Below are 13,200 nucleotides of genomic sequence, written 5' to 3' on the forward strand. Positions count from 1 at the left end.
ACGCCCTTAATTAAAAAAAAAAAAGTTAACTATAGTATGACTAGCGCTTGAGCTCTGACCCAACTTCATTGGCCTTTTCTACTCATCCTTACACTAGACCCTGTTATATTTCCATATGCACATTTATTGCCAGACACATATAAACTTGTGATATCGGGAGCTTTAGCTTTATGCCCTGACTACGTGTTTTAATAAAGCAGGAAGTACTTCTTTTAGAAGCGCACCCTTAGCGGTGAAATGTGTGTTTGCTTTTATTGATAAAGTTGGCGAAAAAAAAAAAGCACGTAGAAAAAAAAACGTGTGTGTTTGTGAGACGTGATTGGTGGATATTTTCGTGACGTAGCGTTACAAGGTGCCCGTTCTGTAGCAAGAACATGGCTACTTGGTTGGGTGGCGTGTGTGTGTCTGCCATCAAGCGGGCGCTTTGGTGCAAGGTAATGGCTTGTAATTAATGAGTACTAACACGTGTACAGACTAAATGTATTGGGGGCGTTAGTAGCCCCTCCAACTCACCGCTGTCACTGTAATGCAGGTGCTGTAGAACGTCGGTGACTGCATAAAGAAGCAACCAGATGTCGGGGCGCTCTTGTAGAAGAGTGATATTCTGAGACAATTTGCAATTGGTTTTCATTTTGTATTATTTGTGGTTTTTGAGTTATTTAGATTTTTGTTCAGCAGCTCTCTGCTTTGCAATTTCTGCAGTCTGGTTGCTAGGGTCTAAATTACCCTAGCAACCATGCATTGATTTGAATAAGAGGCCGCATTATGAACAGCAGAGAACCTAACAAAAAGAAGAGTAATTAAAAGTAGTAGGAATGCACCGAATCCAGGATTTGGTTCGGGATTCTGCCTTTTTCAGCAGGATTCGGATTCGTCCGAATCCTTCTGCCCGAATCCGAATTAATTAGGGGCGGGGAGGGAAATTGTGTGACTTTTTGTCGGAAATCAAGGAAGTAAAAAATGTTTTCCCCTTCCCACCCCAAATTTGCATATGTTTTGATTCAGTATCCGGGCCGAATCTTTCAAGAAGGATTTGGGGGTTCGGCCGAATCCTAAAAAGTGTATTCGGTACATCACTAAAAAGTAGCAATAACAATACATTTGTAGCCTTACAGAGCATTTGTTTTTAGATGCGGTCAGTGACCCATACCTCCCAACTGTCCCGCTTTTGACAGCTCAACCCGCAGTCCCGCGTTAGTAGTGGAAAGTCCCGACTTCTCTGCATTGAAGGGGAAAGTCCCTATTTCGCTGCACTGAAGGGGAAAGTCCCTATTTTGCTGTACTGAATAGCCAAAAGAGATACAATGTTTCTAACTTAATTGGCTCTTGTCAGAGAGCCCAGAATAGATACTTGATACATTTGTAACAGTTTTGTCCCTTGGGAGACGTTAGACTCAAAGCTTAAAGGGCAATTCACCTTCATTAGTAAAACTGTAATAAAACATAAAAACTACAGAAATGTGCTCAAACTTTTATAACCTGGCAAATTTTGTAAAATAGTCATGGTAATTAGGGGGTGTGGCTGCAAAAAGTGGCGTGGCCAAAAATTTGGCGCGCTCCGCACAGAAAATATTTTTGTCCCTCTTTTTCCATTTCCCAAAATGTTGAGAGGTATGGTGACCCACATTTGAAAGCTGGAAAGAGTAAGAAGAAGAAGCCACCTGATTAAAAAAAAACTATAAAAAATAAATAATGAAGACCAATTGAAAAGTTGATTAGAATTGGCCATTGTACAACATACTAAAAGTTAACTTAAAGGTGAGCCAACCCTTTAAAGGAATTGTTCAGTGTAAAAATAAAAACTGGGTAAATAGGCTGTGCAAAATAAAAAATGTTTATAATATAGTTAATTATGCAAAAATGTAATGTATAAAGGCATGAGTGACTGGATGTGTAACATAATAGCCAGAACACTACTTCCTGCTTTTCAGCTCTCTTGGTTTCCACTGATTGGTTACCAGGCAGTAACCAATCAGAGACTGGAGAGGGGGCCACATGGGTCATAACTGTTGCTTTTGAATCTGAGCTGAATGCTGAGGATCAATTGCAAACTCACTGAACAGTTATGTCCCATGTGGCCCCCCTTCAATTCACTGACTAACTCAGAGTTATAGAGCTGAAAATCAGGAAGCCAGAAGCACAGGAGGGGGACAACGAATCACAGCCCTGCAGTCACACAAGCACAGACAGGCTTCAGTTCCCTAGCAGGTCTTGCAGTAGCTGCTGATTGGTTCCTGTCCTTATAGTGCAGTGAGCTGAGTGCCGCCTGCTCCCCTGCACAGCCTGGGAATTCAGGGAGCAGGAAGTGAAAGAGAAGGGAGGGAGTATTAGGGTTTTTGCAGAAATATTCAATAAATCCGACTGAAACGCTACTTTTTTTTAAGCACAATTCTTCTATATCTAAATGAGTATAATGCACTAGCACGTTCTTATTGTTCACACAATATGTCTCCTTTAAGCTACTTTATGTATCACATTAGTTATATAGTACTGCAACTATTATATAATTGTATAGCTATGCAACTGTGCTTGGGCAGAATAAAATGCTAATTATGCTAAATAATGGGATTAGATGGTCACATAAATTCCATTATCATTTTTTTCAGACGCTACCTTGCTACCTTGTCCCCAGACGCACATCCTTTTGATGAGTGTTTGTTTTTCTATAGAAGAATAAATTGTGTAACTGGCCTATTTGCTGTCTCTTCAGGTTCCTGGTCCCACTTTGTTTTTGTGCAGTCGCCAACTTACAAGTCTTGCTGACTCCTTTGATGCAAATTCTCGCTATAAAGACCAGCCTTGGGAGTATTTGAATAGTGAAGGTGAGGATGTACATACTTAATGTAATTGCCAGTGTGTGGGTATAAATATTTATAATATATTAAAATGGGTTCATGCGCTGTCCGCTGCTAAAACAATTGCTACTGTGCATGTGTAGATAGAAGTGATGGACTGTATCAAATCTTGTGCATACTAAGTGCTGACAGATCCTGCCTACCTCGTTCATCCTCCTCCTGACCTCATTGGACGCAATTTAAATCCAGTCACCACATGCTGCTATGACCCACTTGCAGCTGTGCCAAGCACCAAGGTACTACAGCCCTTACCTCCGGCAGGGCCGCTCTGGCTATCGAGACGCTCGGGCAAGTGTCTGGTGGCCCAAACAGGAATTGGGGCCAAATCAGAAGCCACCAAGAACGAAGAAGCTGCTATCGCCTAGGAGAAAGATTGCCTGCCAAATTTAGTTGGTTTCCACTGAACACCAGTGTGTTTTTTTTTTTTGTTACTTTAAAGGAGGACTAAATCCCCATTTAGGCAAAAGTCCCCACTGGCCCCCCTCCCTGCACAGTGTTGCCCCTGAATTGTGTCCCCTCTTGAAATACTGATGCACAGTCAGCGTAGCAGAGCTCACAGGTGTCATCTACGTCGCTTTGGTATTCTTCATTACGTGATCGATGTATTGGCGCATGCGCAGTTGGATCAATCTTCCCGTTCGTTACAACTGCGCATGTGCTGAAAGTAACGGAAATTGGCGAAGGGCAGGAAGAAGCCACAAAGAATACCAAAGCGCCAGAAGAAGGCACCCGGAAGCTCCGCTGTGCTGACTCTGCATGTGCGGTCAGTATTTCAAGAGGGCACATAATTCAGGGGAAACATTGTGCAGGGGGGCAGTGGGGACTTTTGCCTAAGGGGGGGTTAGTTCTTCTTTAAGGGGGGGGCCTGATGACCAATGGTTTTTTTTTTTCTTTAAAGACATTTATATGTCTGCAGTGGCCCAACCCCCTCCAACTCCCAACTCCGTGCTGCAGAGGAGGGGTGCAGGGGAATGGTGAACATTTACAACTAAACAATTAACTGTTCTCTTGTCCTTTGTAGTGTCATACTCCTCAATAAACAAGGCCCCATGGGTTTTGGGAATCCATACACATGATGCATAGCAGAGCAATACAGGCAGCAGCATGAGGCAGTGCAGCTCAGGTTTCAGGGATTCCCACTTGAAAATGATGATATGTGGGGGGCACACTGTAAATATCATGAAATGCACGGGCACACACTGTGAATGTCATGAATATCTTTAAGGGGCAGATTTATCAAGGGTCTAATTTTGTTATGGTCAAATCTGACTAAGGAGTTATTCAAATTATATTCAAGTTTTTTAAAAAATTAGATTTTAGATATTTATCATACATTTAAGAACTCAAATTCGACTATTCGCCACCTAAAACTTGCCGAATTGCATTTTAAGTCAATGGGAGACGTCCAGGGATCAATTTGGAGTTGTTTGCAGACTTCCTGACATTCAAGTTTTTTTTCCAGAGAAAAAACTCAAATTGAGTTTTTTAAATTCAAATTGAGATCTATTCTAGTTTTCGGGTTGATTTGATGCATCCGAGTTTGAAAAATTACATTTTTTTTTTAATAAATTTCAATTTGTCTAATTCAAATTTATGGGAGTTTTTAAAAACTTGCATCAATTTGAAATTTGACCTTTTATGGATCACATCAGTCTCTATAACTGCAAAAAAAAAAAAAAAAAAAAAAGCCATAAATACAGAAATATAGTACAACACAAGCTGCCAGATAGATTCATATAAATATAACTGTTGTGTTGTTATTGAGGTATTCGCTGTGTAGTAACCAGAGTATCTTATGAGCAATCACGCATTTAGTTTGTCATTTTAATATATAAATAAATGTCTCATACACATGTGAATGCCCAGTGGGCAAAATTCCAACTTAAAAGGGTGGTTCACCTTCATCTTTTTTTTAGATAGATCACCAGAAATAACGACTTTTTCCAATGACTTTCCATTTTCTATGTGTGACCGTTTTTCTAATATTGAAGTGTAAAGTGTAATTTTTCACCTTCTGAAGAAGCTCTGGGAGGGGGGTCGCGGACCCTCTAAAATGTTATAAATGGATACATTTAGTTGATACATTTCTTAACTTTGTCCCTGCTGAGCAGAATCTCTGGGTTTCATAACAGGCAACTGTTAGAATTGATACAATAGTTGCTAATACCCCAGAGATGCAACTGAGAAATGTATCAACTAAATGTTGCAAAATTGTAACAGTTTAGAGCAGTGATCCCCAACCAGTAGCTCGTGAGCAACATGTTGCTCTCCAACCCCTTGGATGTTGCTCCCAGTGGCCTCAAAGCAGGTGCTTATTTTTGAATTACAGACTTGGAGGCAAGTTTTGGTTGTATGAAAACAAGGTGTACTGCCAAACAGAGTCTCAATGTAGGTTGACTATCTAAATGGGGCTACCAAATGGCCAATCACAGCCCTTATTTGGCAGCCCAAGAACATTTTTCATGCTTGTGTTGCTCCCCAACTCCTTTTACTTCTGAATGTTGCTCATGGGTTCAAAAGGTTGGGGATCCCTGGTTTAGAGTCTGCGCCTGAATTACTGAGCTGCCAGACTCAAACACCAGAGATAGGGAAAATTAAACTTTAAACTTGGAATTTGGAAAAACAGTAAAAAATAAATAATGGAAAGTAATTGAAAAAAGTCTTTATTTCTGGGGAACAATCTAAAGACAACTGAATTGAAAAAAGTGTTTGGAAGGTGATTTTGTTTTTATTACTAAATTACACTGTTTACACTGAAAATAATTCACTCTACAATATAAAATTTCATTCCTGAACCAGCAAGTGTATTTTTTTTTTTAGTTGTAATATTGGTGTGTAGGTGCATCTCAGGTCATTTTGCCTGGTCATTTGCTTTCAGAAAGAGCCAGCACTTTAGGATGGAACTGCTTTTGGGCAGGCTGTTGCTTCTCCTACTCAATGTAAATGAATGTGTCACAGTGGGACCTGGATTTTACTATTGAGTGCCTACCAGGCAGCTGTTATCTTGTGTTAGGTAGTACACTGATATGATGAAGAATGAATCTGTGGTTTATTTAGCCTAAGTGCATACAAATTTAGGGCAACGTTCCAGGCACTCCGTATAAGATAATTGTCACATAATAATTAGAAACGAGTTGTAATTATTAGTTGTAGACACTGTTGTAGCCGAAACGTCCGTCTCACTAATAAAATTACCTAATTGACTCTACACAAGTCCTGCAAGTGGGGACCTTGTTGGAATCCAAAAGCATAACCAATGATCTCTAAATTTAAACCCTTCTAACCAACCATTTCTGTAAAAATCGTTTCTGTTATGAGATCAGGGCATAAGTCATGTATTTCAGATGCACATTAAGGTAAGGCAGAAGGAGGAAAGATTTTGTGGCCAGTTAAGATGGTGATTGAATGCTTGCATGAATTGGGGACAACTTCTAGATATGCTGAACTGTACAGGTGCATTGTTACAGTTTAACCATATGTTTCAGGAGAGGGGTTGAAGATCAAAGTTTTGGAAGCCAGTTGTTAATTTACTTTAGTTCTCCTTTAAATATTAAACTGCATCCTGTAAAATGTATTGTACTTTGTTTCTTTTTCTGTTTGCGTTAAAGGAACAGTAACACCAAAAGATTTTGTTGTCTGGCACTAGTAAAACTGGTGTTTCCTTCAGAAACACAACTATAGTTTATATAAATTAGCTGCTGTGTAGCCATGGGGGCAGCCATTCAAGCACAGGTTACACAGTAGATAACAGATAAGTACTACTATAGTTTATATAAACAAGCTGCTGTGTGGCCATGGGGGTAGCCATTCATGCACAGGATACACAGTAGATAACAGATTAGTACTACTATAGTTTATATAAACAAGCTGCTGTGTGGCCATGGGGGCAGCCATTCAAGCACAGGATACACAGTAGAGAACAGATTAGTACTACTATAGTTTATATAAACAAGCTGCTGTGTGGCCATGGGGGCAGACATTCAAGCACAGGATACACAGTAGATAGATACGTTCTACTATAGTTTATATAAACAAGCTGCTGTGTGGCCATGGGGGTAGCCATTCATGCACAGGATACACAGTAGATAACGGATAAGTACTACTATAGTTTATATAAACAAGCTGCTGTGTAGCCATGGGGCAGTCATTCAAGTACAGGAGACACAGTAGAGAACAGATAAGTACTAAAGAATCATTGTATACTACAGAGCTTATCTGCTATGCATCCTGTGTATTTTCTCCTTTTTCCAGCTTGAAGGGCTGCCCCCATGGCCATCCAGCATCTTGTTAATATAAATTATAATGGTACACCTGAAGCAAACCCACTGGTTTTGCCACTGCAGCACAACACTACATTATATTTACATTACTTTAAAACATTTTCATTTTTTGGTGTTACTGTTCCTTTAAATTGAAAATTAGCAGTGTGCCTGTTGTCTACAAACAGCTTTTCTCTAGGATCATTTTTCCTTTTTGTATAAATTACTTCCTCTCTGCCTCCTTCAGAATATTTACAGAGGTATGGCCAGAAATCTATATGGGCTGATTACAGACGAAACCATAAAGGGCCTATTCCACCACAAAAGACCCGTAAAACCTGTATTGTAAGTATAATCTATAATATAATTGTTTTTGTGTGTACACAAAAAGTACATTGAATCAAGAGAAGGGTAGATCTTTGCAGACAATTTTAAGAAATACATTAGCAGTCAGTGTCCATTTATTGAAGAAAGAGAAGACCTGTAAGTGGCTGGAGGAGTGGAATATTGGCTTCAAATCTGTATATTTGTATGGGAACTGTATTACTTTTCCCTGTGTCTACCTGCCATCATCCAATCTTTTTTTTATTTTTTTCCCCTTCTGTTTTTTTTAGCCAGATCGGGGGGCAGATTTTGGCACAAAAATACATAACTTGTGCAGGCTGAGAAACCGTCCATCTGACTGTAGCCTTACTTTGTTTTACACTTAATTCCATGCTTTTTCATTTTGCTCACAGTTAAAGGGATTCTGTCATGATTTCTATGATGTTGTTTTTATTTCTAAATTACACTGTTTACACTGCAAATAATTCACTCTACAATATAAAATGTCATTCCTGAACCAGCAAGTGTATTTTTTTTTAAGTTGTAATATTGGTGTGTAGGTGCATCTCGGAAAGTAGTAGTTGCTCACGCACACCTGTCTGTGTAGATAATTCCAATTTCCTTGGTGCACAGTGATAGAGGTAACTGGCAACCTCAAATCTGATACTAAGAAAAGGCACACTGGCACACAAGATGTGAATGCAGGTGAACACCTTGCAAAGTTTTATTACTGGAAGTGCAACGTTTCGGGGCAAGCCCCTTTGTCAAGCATCATGACATGGGGCAGCTGGGAAATTGACAAAATGTCTAGCCCCATGTCAGATTTCAAAATTGAATATAAAAAAATCTGTTTGCTCTTTTGAGAAATGGATTTCAGTGCAGAATTCTGCTGGAGTAGCACTATTAACTGATTCATTTTGAAAATTTTTTTTTTTCCCCATGACAGTATCCCTTTAATGTGTATTTTTGGTTAAACATGGGTCCCCACTTGTAGTGGCATATTCCTGGGCCCTATCTCCTGAGTAATTTCATGTTACCACAAATCATTCCTTTGTACACACAATTTAATGCCAAAATAAGGCCTGTTGAGTAGTTCTATATTATGGAAGAGTGTAATCTGATTGGTCAGCCATGTGGTTTTTGGGTAAATGGAATAAAACACAGCCCTTAGGTCCGTGATCCCCCAACCAGTAGCTCATGAGCAACATGTTGCTCTCCAACCCCTTGGATGTTGCTCCCAGTGGCCTTAAAGCAGGAGCTTATTTTAGAATTCCAGGCTTGGAGGCAAGTTGTAGTTGCATAAAAACCAGATGTACTGCCAAACAGAGTCTCAATGTAGGTTGACAATCCACATAGGGGCTACCAAATGGCCAATCACAGCCCTTATTTGGCACCCCAAGAACATTTTTCTTGCTAGTGTTGCTCCCCAACTCCCTTTTCTTCTGAATCTTGCTCACGGGTTCAAAAGGTTGGGGATCCCTTCCTTAGGTACATGTACAGATGAATGCTAAAATCTGACTAGTGAGATAAAACAGTGGCCCGTTGTGGCAAGGGGAACACGTTTTGTGTAGATAAGTAATTTCTGACCTTCCCTCAGATGTGAGTAAAGTCCCTAAAAAGTTTTGTTGCATTTTGTGTCGAAAAAAATGATTTGTGTTGACATGAAATATACACAGAGCCCCCTGACGTTTTTGAACCAAAAGTATCTCCTTCCAGTGCATCAGAAGATATTCCCAGAGAGGTTTCATTTTATCTAGAGTCTCTAGACAAAGTATATAAACTGTTTTTAAATGTATTACAATTTGTCATGTGTTACAGAGAGGAGGGAAGGTTTGTGGGAATCCATGCCCAATCTGTCGGGATGAGAAGCTCGGCTTGCATTATAAGGTGCGTATATGTTTCTAAAAGCATTATATAGATTGTTTGTTTATAAATATTGTTTATATAGTGCCAGCAACTGTATGTGGGCTATACAATGACAACACTTAAGCAAAGGATCGGGGGCTTTCCTTGCACTAAATGGCTGCCATTTTTCTAGAGAAGGAATTTTATTCTTTCAAGGCTACACTATACTGTGGATTACAAACTGTTGTTGGACACCAGCTGTTTTTTAGGAGATTTGTCGCCCGCATTCGTGCATTTTTTTTTCTCTGGCAACAAATCTCCCAGAAATCTGCGAATGTAAAACCAACGCATCGCTATTTCTATTTTTAGTTACGTCTGGAGAAAACTATGGGGAATAGGTTTTACCAACATTGATATCTGTTATTTCCAACAGGAATTTTCTCTTAAGGTGGCCATACACGGGCCGATAAAAGCTGCCGACAGACCGAGTCGGCAACTTATTGGCCCGTGTATGGGGGCCCTCGATGGGCTTCCCCGATCAAGATCTGGCCAAAAGTCGGCTAGATCTCGATCGGACGGGACTAAAAATCCCGTCGGATCGCGGCCACATCTGTTCGTTGATGCGGTCCCGCGATCCGACCGCCTGTTCGCGTTCACTAGGATCCGATTGTTGGGCCCTAGGGCCCACGATCGGATCAGCCCGATATTGCCCACTTCAAGGTGGGCATATCGGAGGGAGATCCACTTGTTTGGCGACATCGCCAAACGAGCGGATCTCTCCATGCATGGCCACCTTTAGTCGGCCATTGCTCTTAGGGCAGGCCTATGGCACACTAGTCATTTTGACCAACAATGTGCTCTGTTGGAAAACCAAACTGCTCATCCAACAAGGTGGTTCATAAAAAAAAAAAAAAAAAAAAAAAAAACCCACGCCTTTAAAGGGGAAGTAAAATCTAAAATAGAATAAGGCTAGAAATGCTGGATTTTGTATACTAAACATAAACATGAACTTACTGCACCACAAGCCTAATCAAACAAATGATTTATGCTTTCAAAGTTGGCCACAGTGGGTCATCATCTTCTAACTTTGTTACACATCTTTGCAAGACAAGACTGTGCACATGCTCAGTGTGGTCTGGGCTGCTTAGGGATCGTCATAAATGATCAAAACAGCACAAGTCCAATAATATTTGCCAGAAGCCGATACAGCAAGACTGATTAATAATCGGAATATACAGACTGCACTGGGTCTTGTGTTGTCATGTAATCTAAATGTTGATTTTATAGTTTTTGTATTATTTAATACAAACTTTCTCCAACTCTGAAGAACCAGTGGCTGCAGCAAATAATCCTCCAAATAGAATCCCAGTTTATCTATTTAAATCTGGCTCCATGATCTTTGTCCCTGCAGCTGGAGTTGAAACAGTAAAGGGGATGTAAAGGCAAAAATAAAATCCAATACAAATCTCTACACAGTCGCCGACTGCTCTATAGTGAAACAAACATGCTTGAGTTCTGCATGGCTGGGAAGTAAGACAGGGGCTCCCCCTGCTGTTCATAAGTATGATTGTTTCCCTGTGCCACATGACAAAGTTGATTGGTGGTTTGCACCCTGCTCAGGTTTAGCTATTGGACCAATATTCTTAAGTGGAAACCATGTAATTGGATTTTTCTTTTCTTTTTCCAGAATGTGAAATTACTTCAGCAGTTTATATGTCCCCATACAGGAATAGTTTACGATCCAACAACAACAGGTATGTATTTCAAGCAGGTTCATAGATGGCCTTCATATGTGACATACAAGAGATGGAACAAACCAGTGGTTGTGTTTAGGGCTACACTATAAAACTGTCACTTGTTAATTCCTAGGTGTGTGTATGAAACAGCAGAAAGTCTTGATGGAAGTTATTACAGAGGCAACGGATCATGGTAAGCACTAAGCAGGGTTAAAGCAGTTTGTTATCTGTGTATTGCTTCCATTTGCACTAGTCTCATCCCTGTGTTTTTTTTTTTTGGTTTTGTTTAGGGTTTCTTCCTGCTCATGTTCCCTATATAGTTTTGCCTCATGAAGACTATTTAAATAGCCATGGTGCCGTTTCAGACACACTTTCGCCTAAAGCAGGACCTTGGTACTCTTGGTATGAGTGGCAGGAGCCAAACCCCAAAGATGCAGTACGACTGAGAAAGCTTTATAAACCCTACCTGAAAGAGATGATGGCCAATAAATAAAGTTGCTTAACTAGGTTATATTTATTCACTGGCAGTACTTGTCACAGATCTGACCCTCAATGGAAATTTCAACTTATTCAAACAGCAATTTTTACTTATGTGCTCAACTATGTTGTAACAAAGTATTTGTGGGAATGTAGGATAGTTGTCAGTAGAAAATATTTAACTGCAGACGCTAGAGATTTGGGTAATCTGCAATGCAGTACCCAGATGGTTGCTCTAGCTAATAGGGATGCACTGAATCCTCTTTTGGATTCGCCCGAACCCTGCAATCCTTCACGAAAGATTCGCCAAACCGCATATGAATCCTAATTTGCATAAGCAAATTAGGGGTGGAAAGAGGAAAAACATTTTTTTTTTTTACTTCCTTGTTTTGTGACATAGTCTCACGATTTCACTTCCTGCGCCTAAATTGCATATGCAAATTAGGATTCGGTTCTGCTGGGCAGAAGGATTCTGCCGAATCCGGATCCTACTGAAAAAGGCTGAATCTAGAACCGAATCCTGGATTTGGTGCATCCCTACTAGCTAAGATCACAAACATTACATATTCAGCAGACAATGCCACTGCTTTCATAAACAGGCAGGGTGGCAGCCAAACAATAAATCGAGGTGAGTGGACCCTTCATTGAGATATGTTCCAACAGATGGTTCACAAGTTGGTTCTACCAGACATTCAAATATTAGCTTCTCACAAGAATCACAGACTACCTCTTTATTGCTCAACACAATATGGACAATGGATCCAGAAGCAGCATTTTTGGATGCCCTGGAACTTAAGCCTGATCTATGCTTTTTCTTCAGTACCAGTCCTGCCAAGCATAATAACAAAGGTCAAGCAGTACGATGCTCACTCCATACTCCTAACCAGGGCCTGGATGGAACCTCCACATAATTTGACAGTAGGTAGCAGATGTTTTTCTTGGAATGTGGTGTTCTTCCACCACGCAAAGCGATTTTTGTTATGACCAAATAATTAAATTTTTGTCTCGTCAGTCCAAAGCACTTTGTTCCAAAATGACTGTGGCTTGTCCAAATGAGCTTTTGCATACAACAAGCGACTCTGTTTGTGGCGTGAGTGTAGAAAGGGCTTCTTTCTCATCACCCTGCCATACAGATGTTCTTTGTGCAAATTGCGCTGAATTGTAGAAAGATGTACAGATACACCATCTGTAGAAAGATGTTCTTGCAGGTCTTTGGAGGGGATCTTTGGGTTGTCTGTAACCATTCTCACAATCCTCTGCATATGCCGCTCCTGTATTTTTCTTGGCCTGCCAGACCTGGGTTTTACAGCAACTGTACCTGTGGCCTTCCATTTCCTGATTACATTTCTTACAGTTGAAACTGACAGTTTAAACCTCTGAGATAGCTTTTTGTAGCCTTTCCCTAAACCATGATACTGAACAATCTTTGTTTTCAGATTTTTGAGAGTTGCTTTGAGGATCCCATCCTGTCACTCTTCAGAGGAGAGTCAAACAGAAGCACAACTTGCAATTGGCCACCTTAAATACCTTTTCTCATGATTGGAGACACTTTAAGGCTTAGCAAGCTAATCCAACCAATTTGGTGTTGCCAGTAATCAGTATTGAGCAGTTACATGCATTCAAATTAGCAAAATTACAAGGGTTCCCACATTTTTGCACAGCCAGTTTTTCACATTTGAATTAATTTCATACAACTGAATACTG

At 40.2% G+C, this 13,200-nt stretch overlaps 1 protein-coding gene across 1 annotated transcript; it reads left to right on the top strand.

Annotated features, from left to right (window-relative positions):
* The first annotated feature begins 357 nt into the window (after positions 1-357).
* Positions 358-11,530, top strand: mrps18b.S (mitochondrial ribosomal protein S18B S homeolog). Its single transcript, NM_001096209.1, is given in 7 exon segments — positions 358-434; positions 2,711-2,822; positions 7,362-7,459; positions 9,257-9,325; positions 10,971-11,037; positions 11,153-11,212; positions 11,310-11,530. Coding segments are annotated over 7 exon segments (669 nt in total). The 5' UTR covers positions 358-374; the 3' UTR covers positions 11,513-11,530.
* The last annotated feature ends 1,670 nt before the right edge of the window (positions 11,531-13,200 follow it).

Source organism: Xenopus laevis, chromosome 8S (genome assembly GCF_017654675.1).
Source record: "Xenopus laevis strain J_2021 chromosome 8S, Xenopus_laevis_v10.1, whole genome shotgun sequence".
Lineage (NCBI taxonomy): Eukaryota > Metazoa > Chordata > Amphibia > Anura > Pipidae > Xenopus > Xenopus laevis.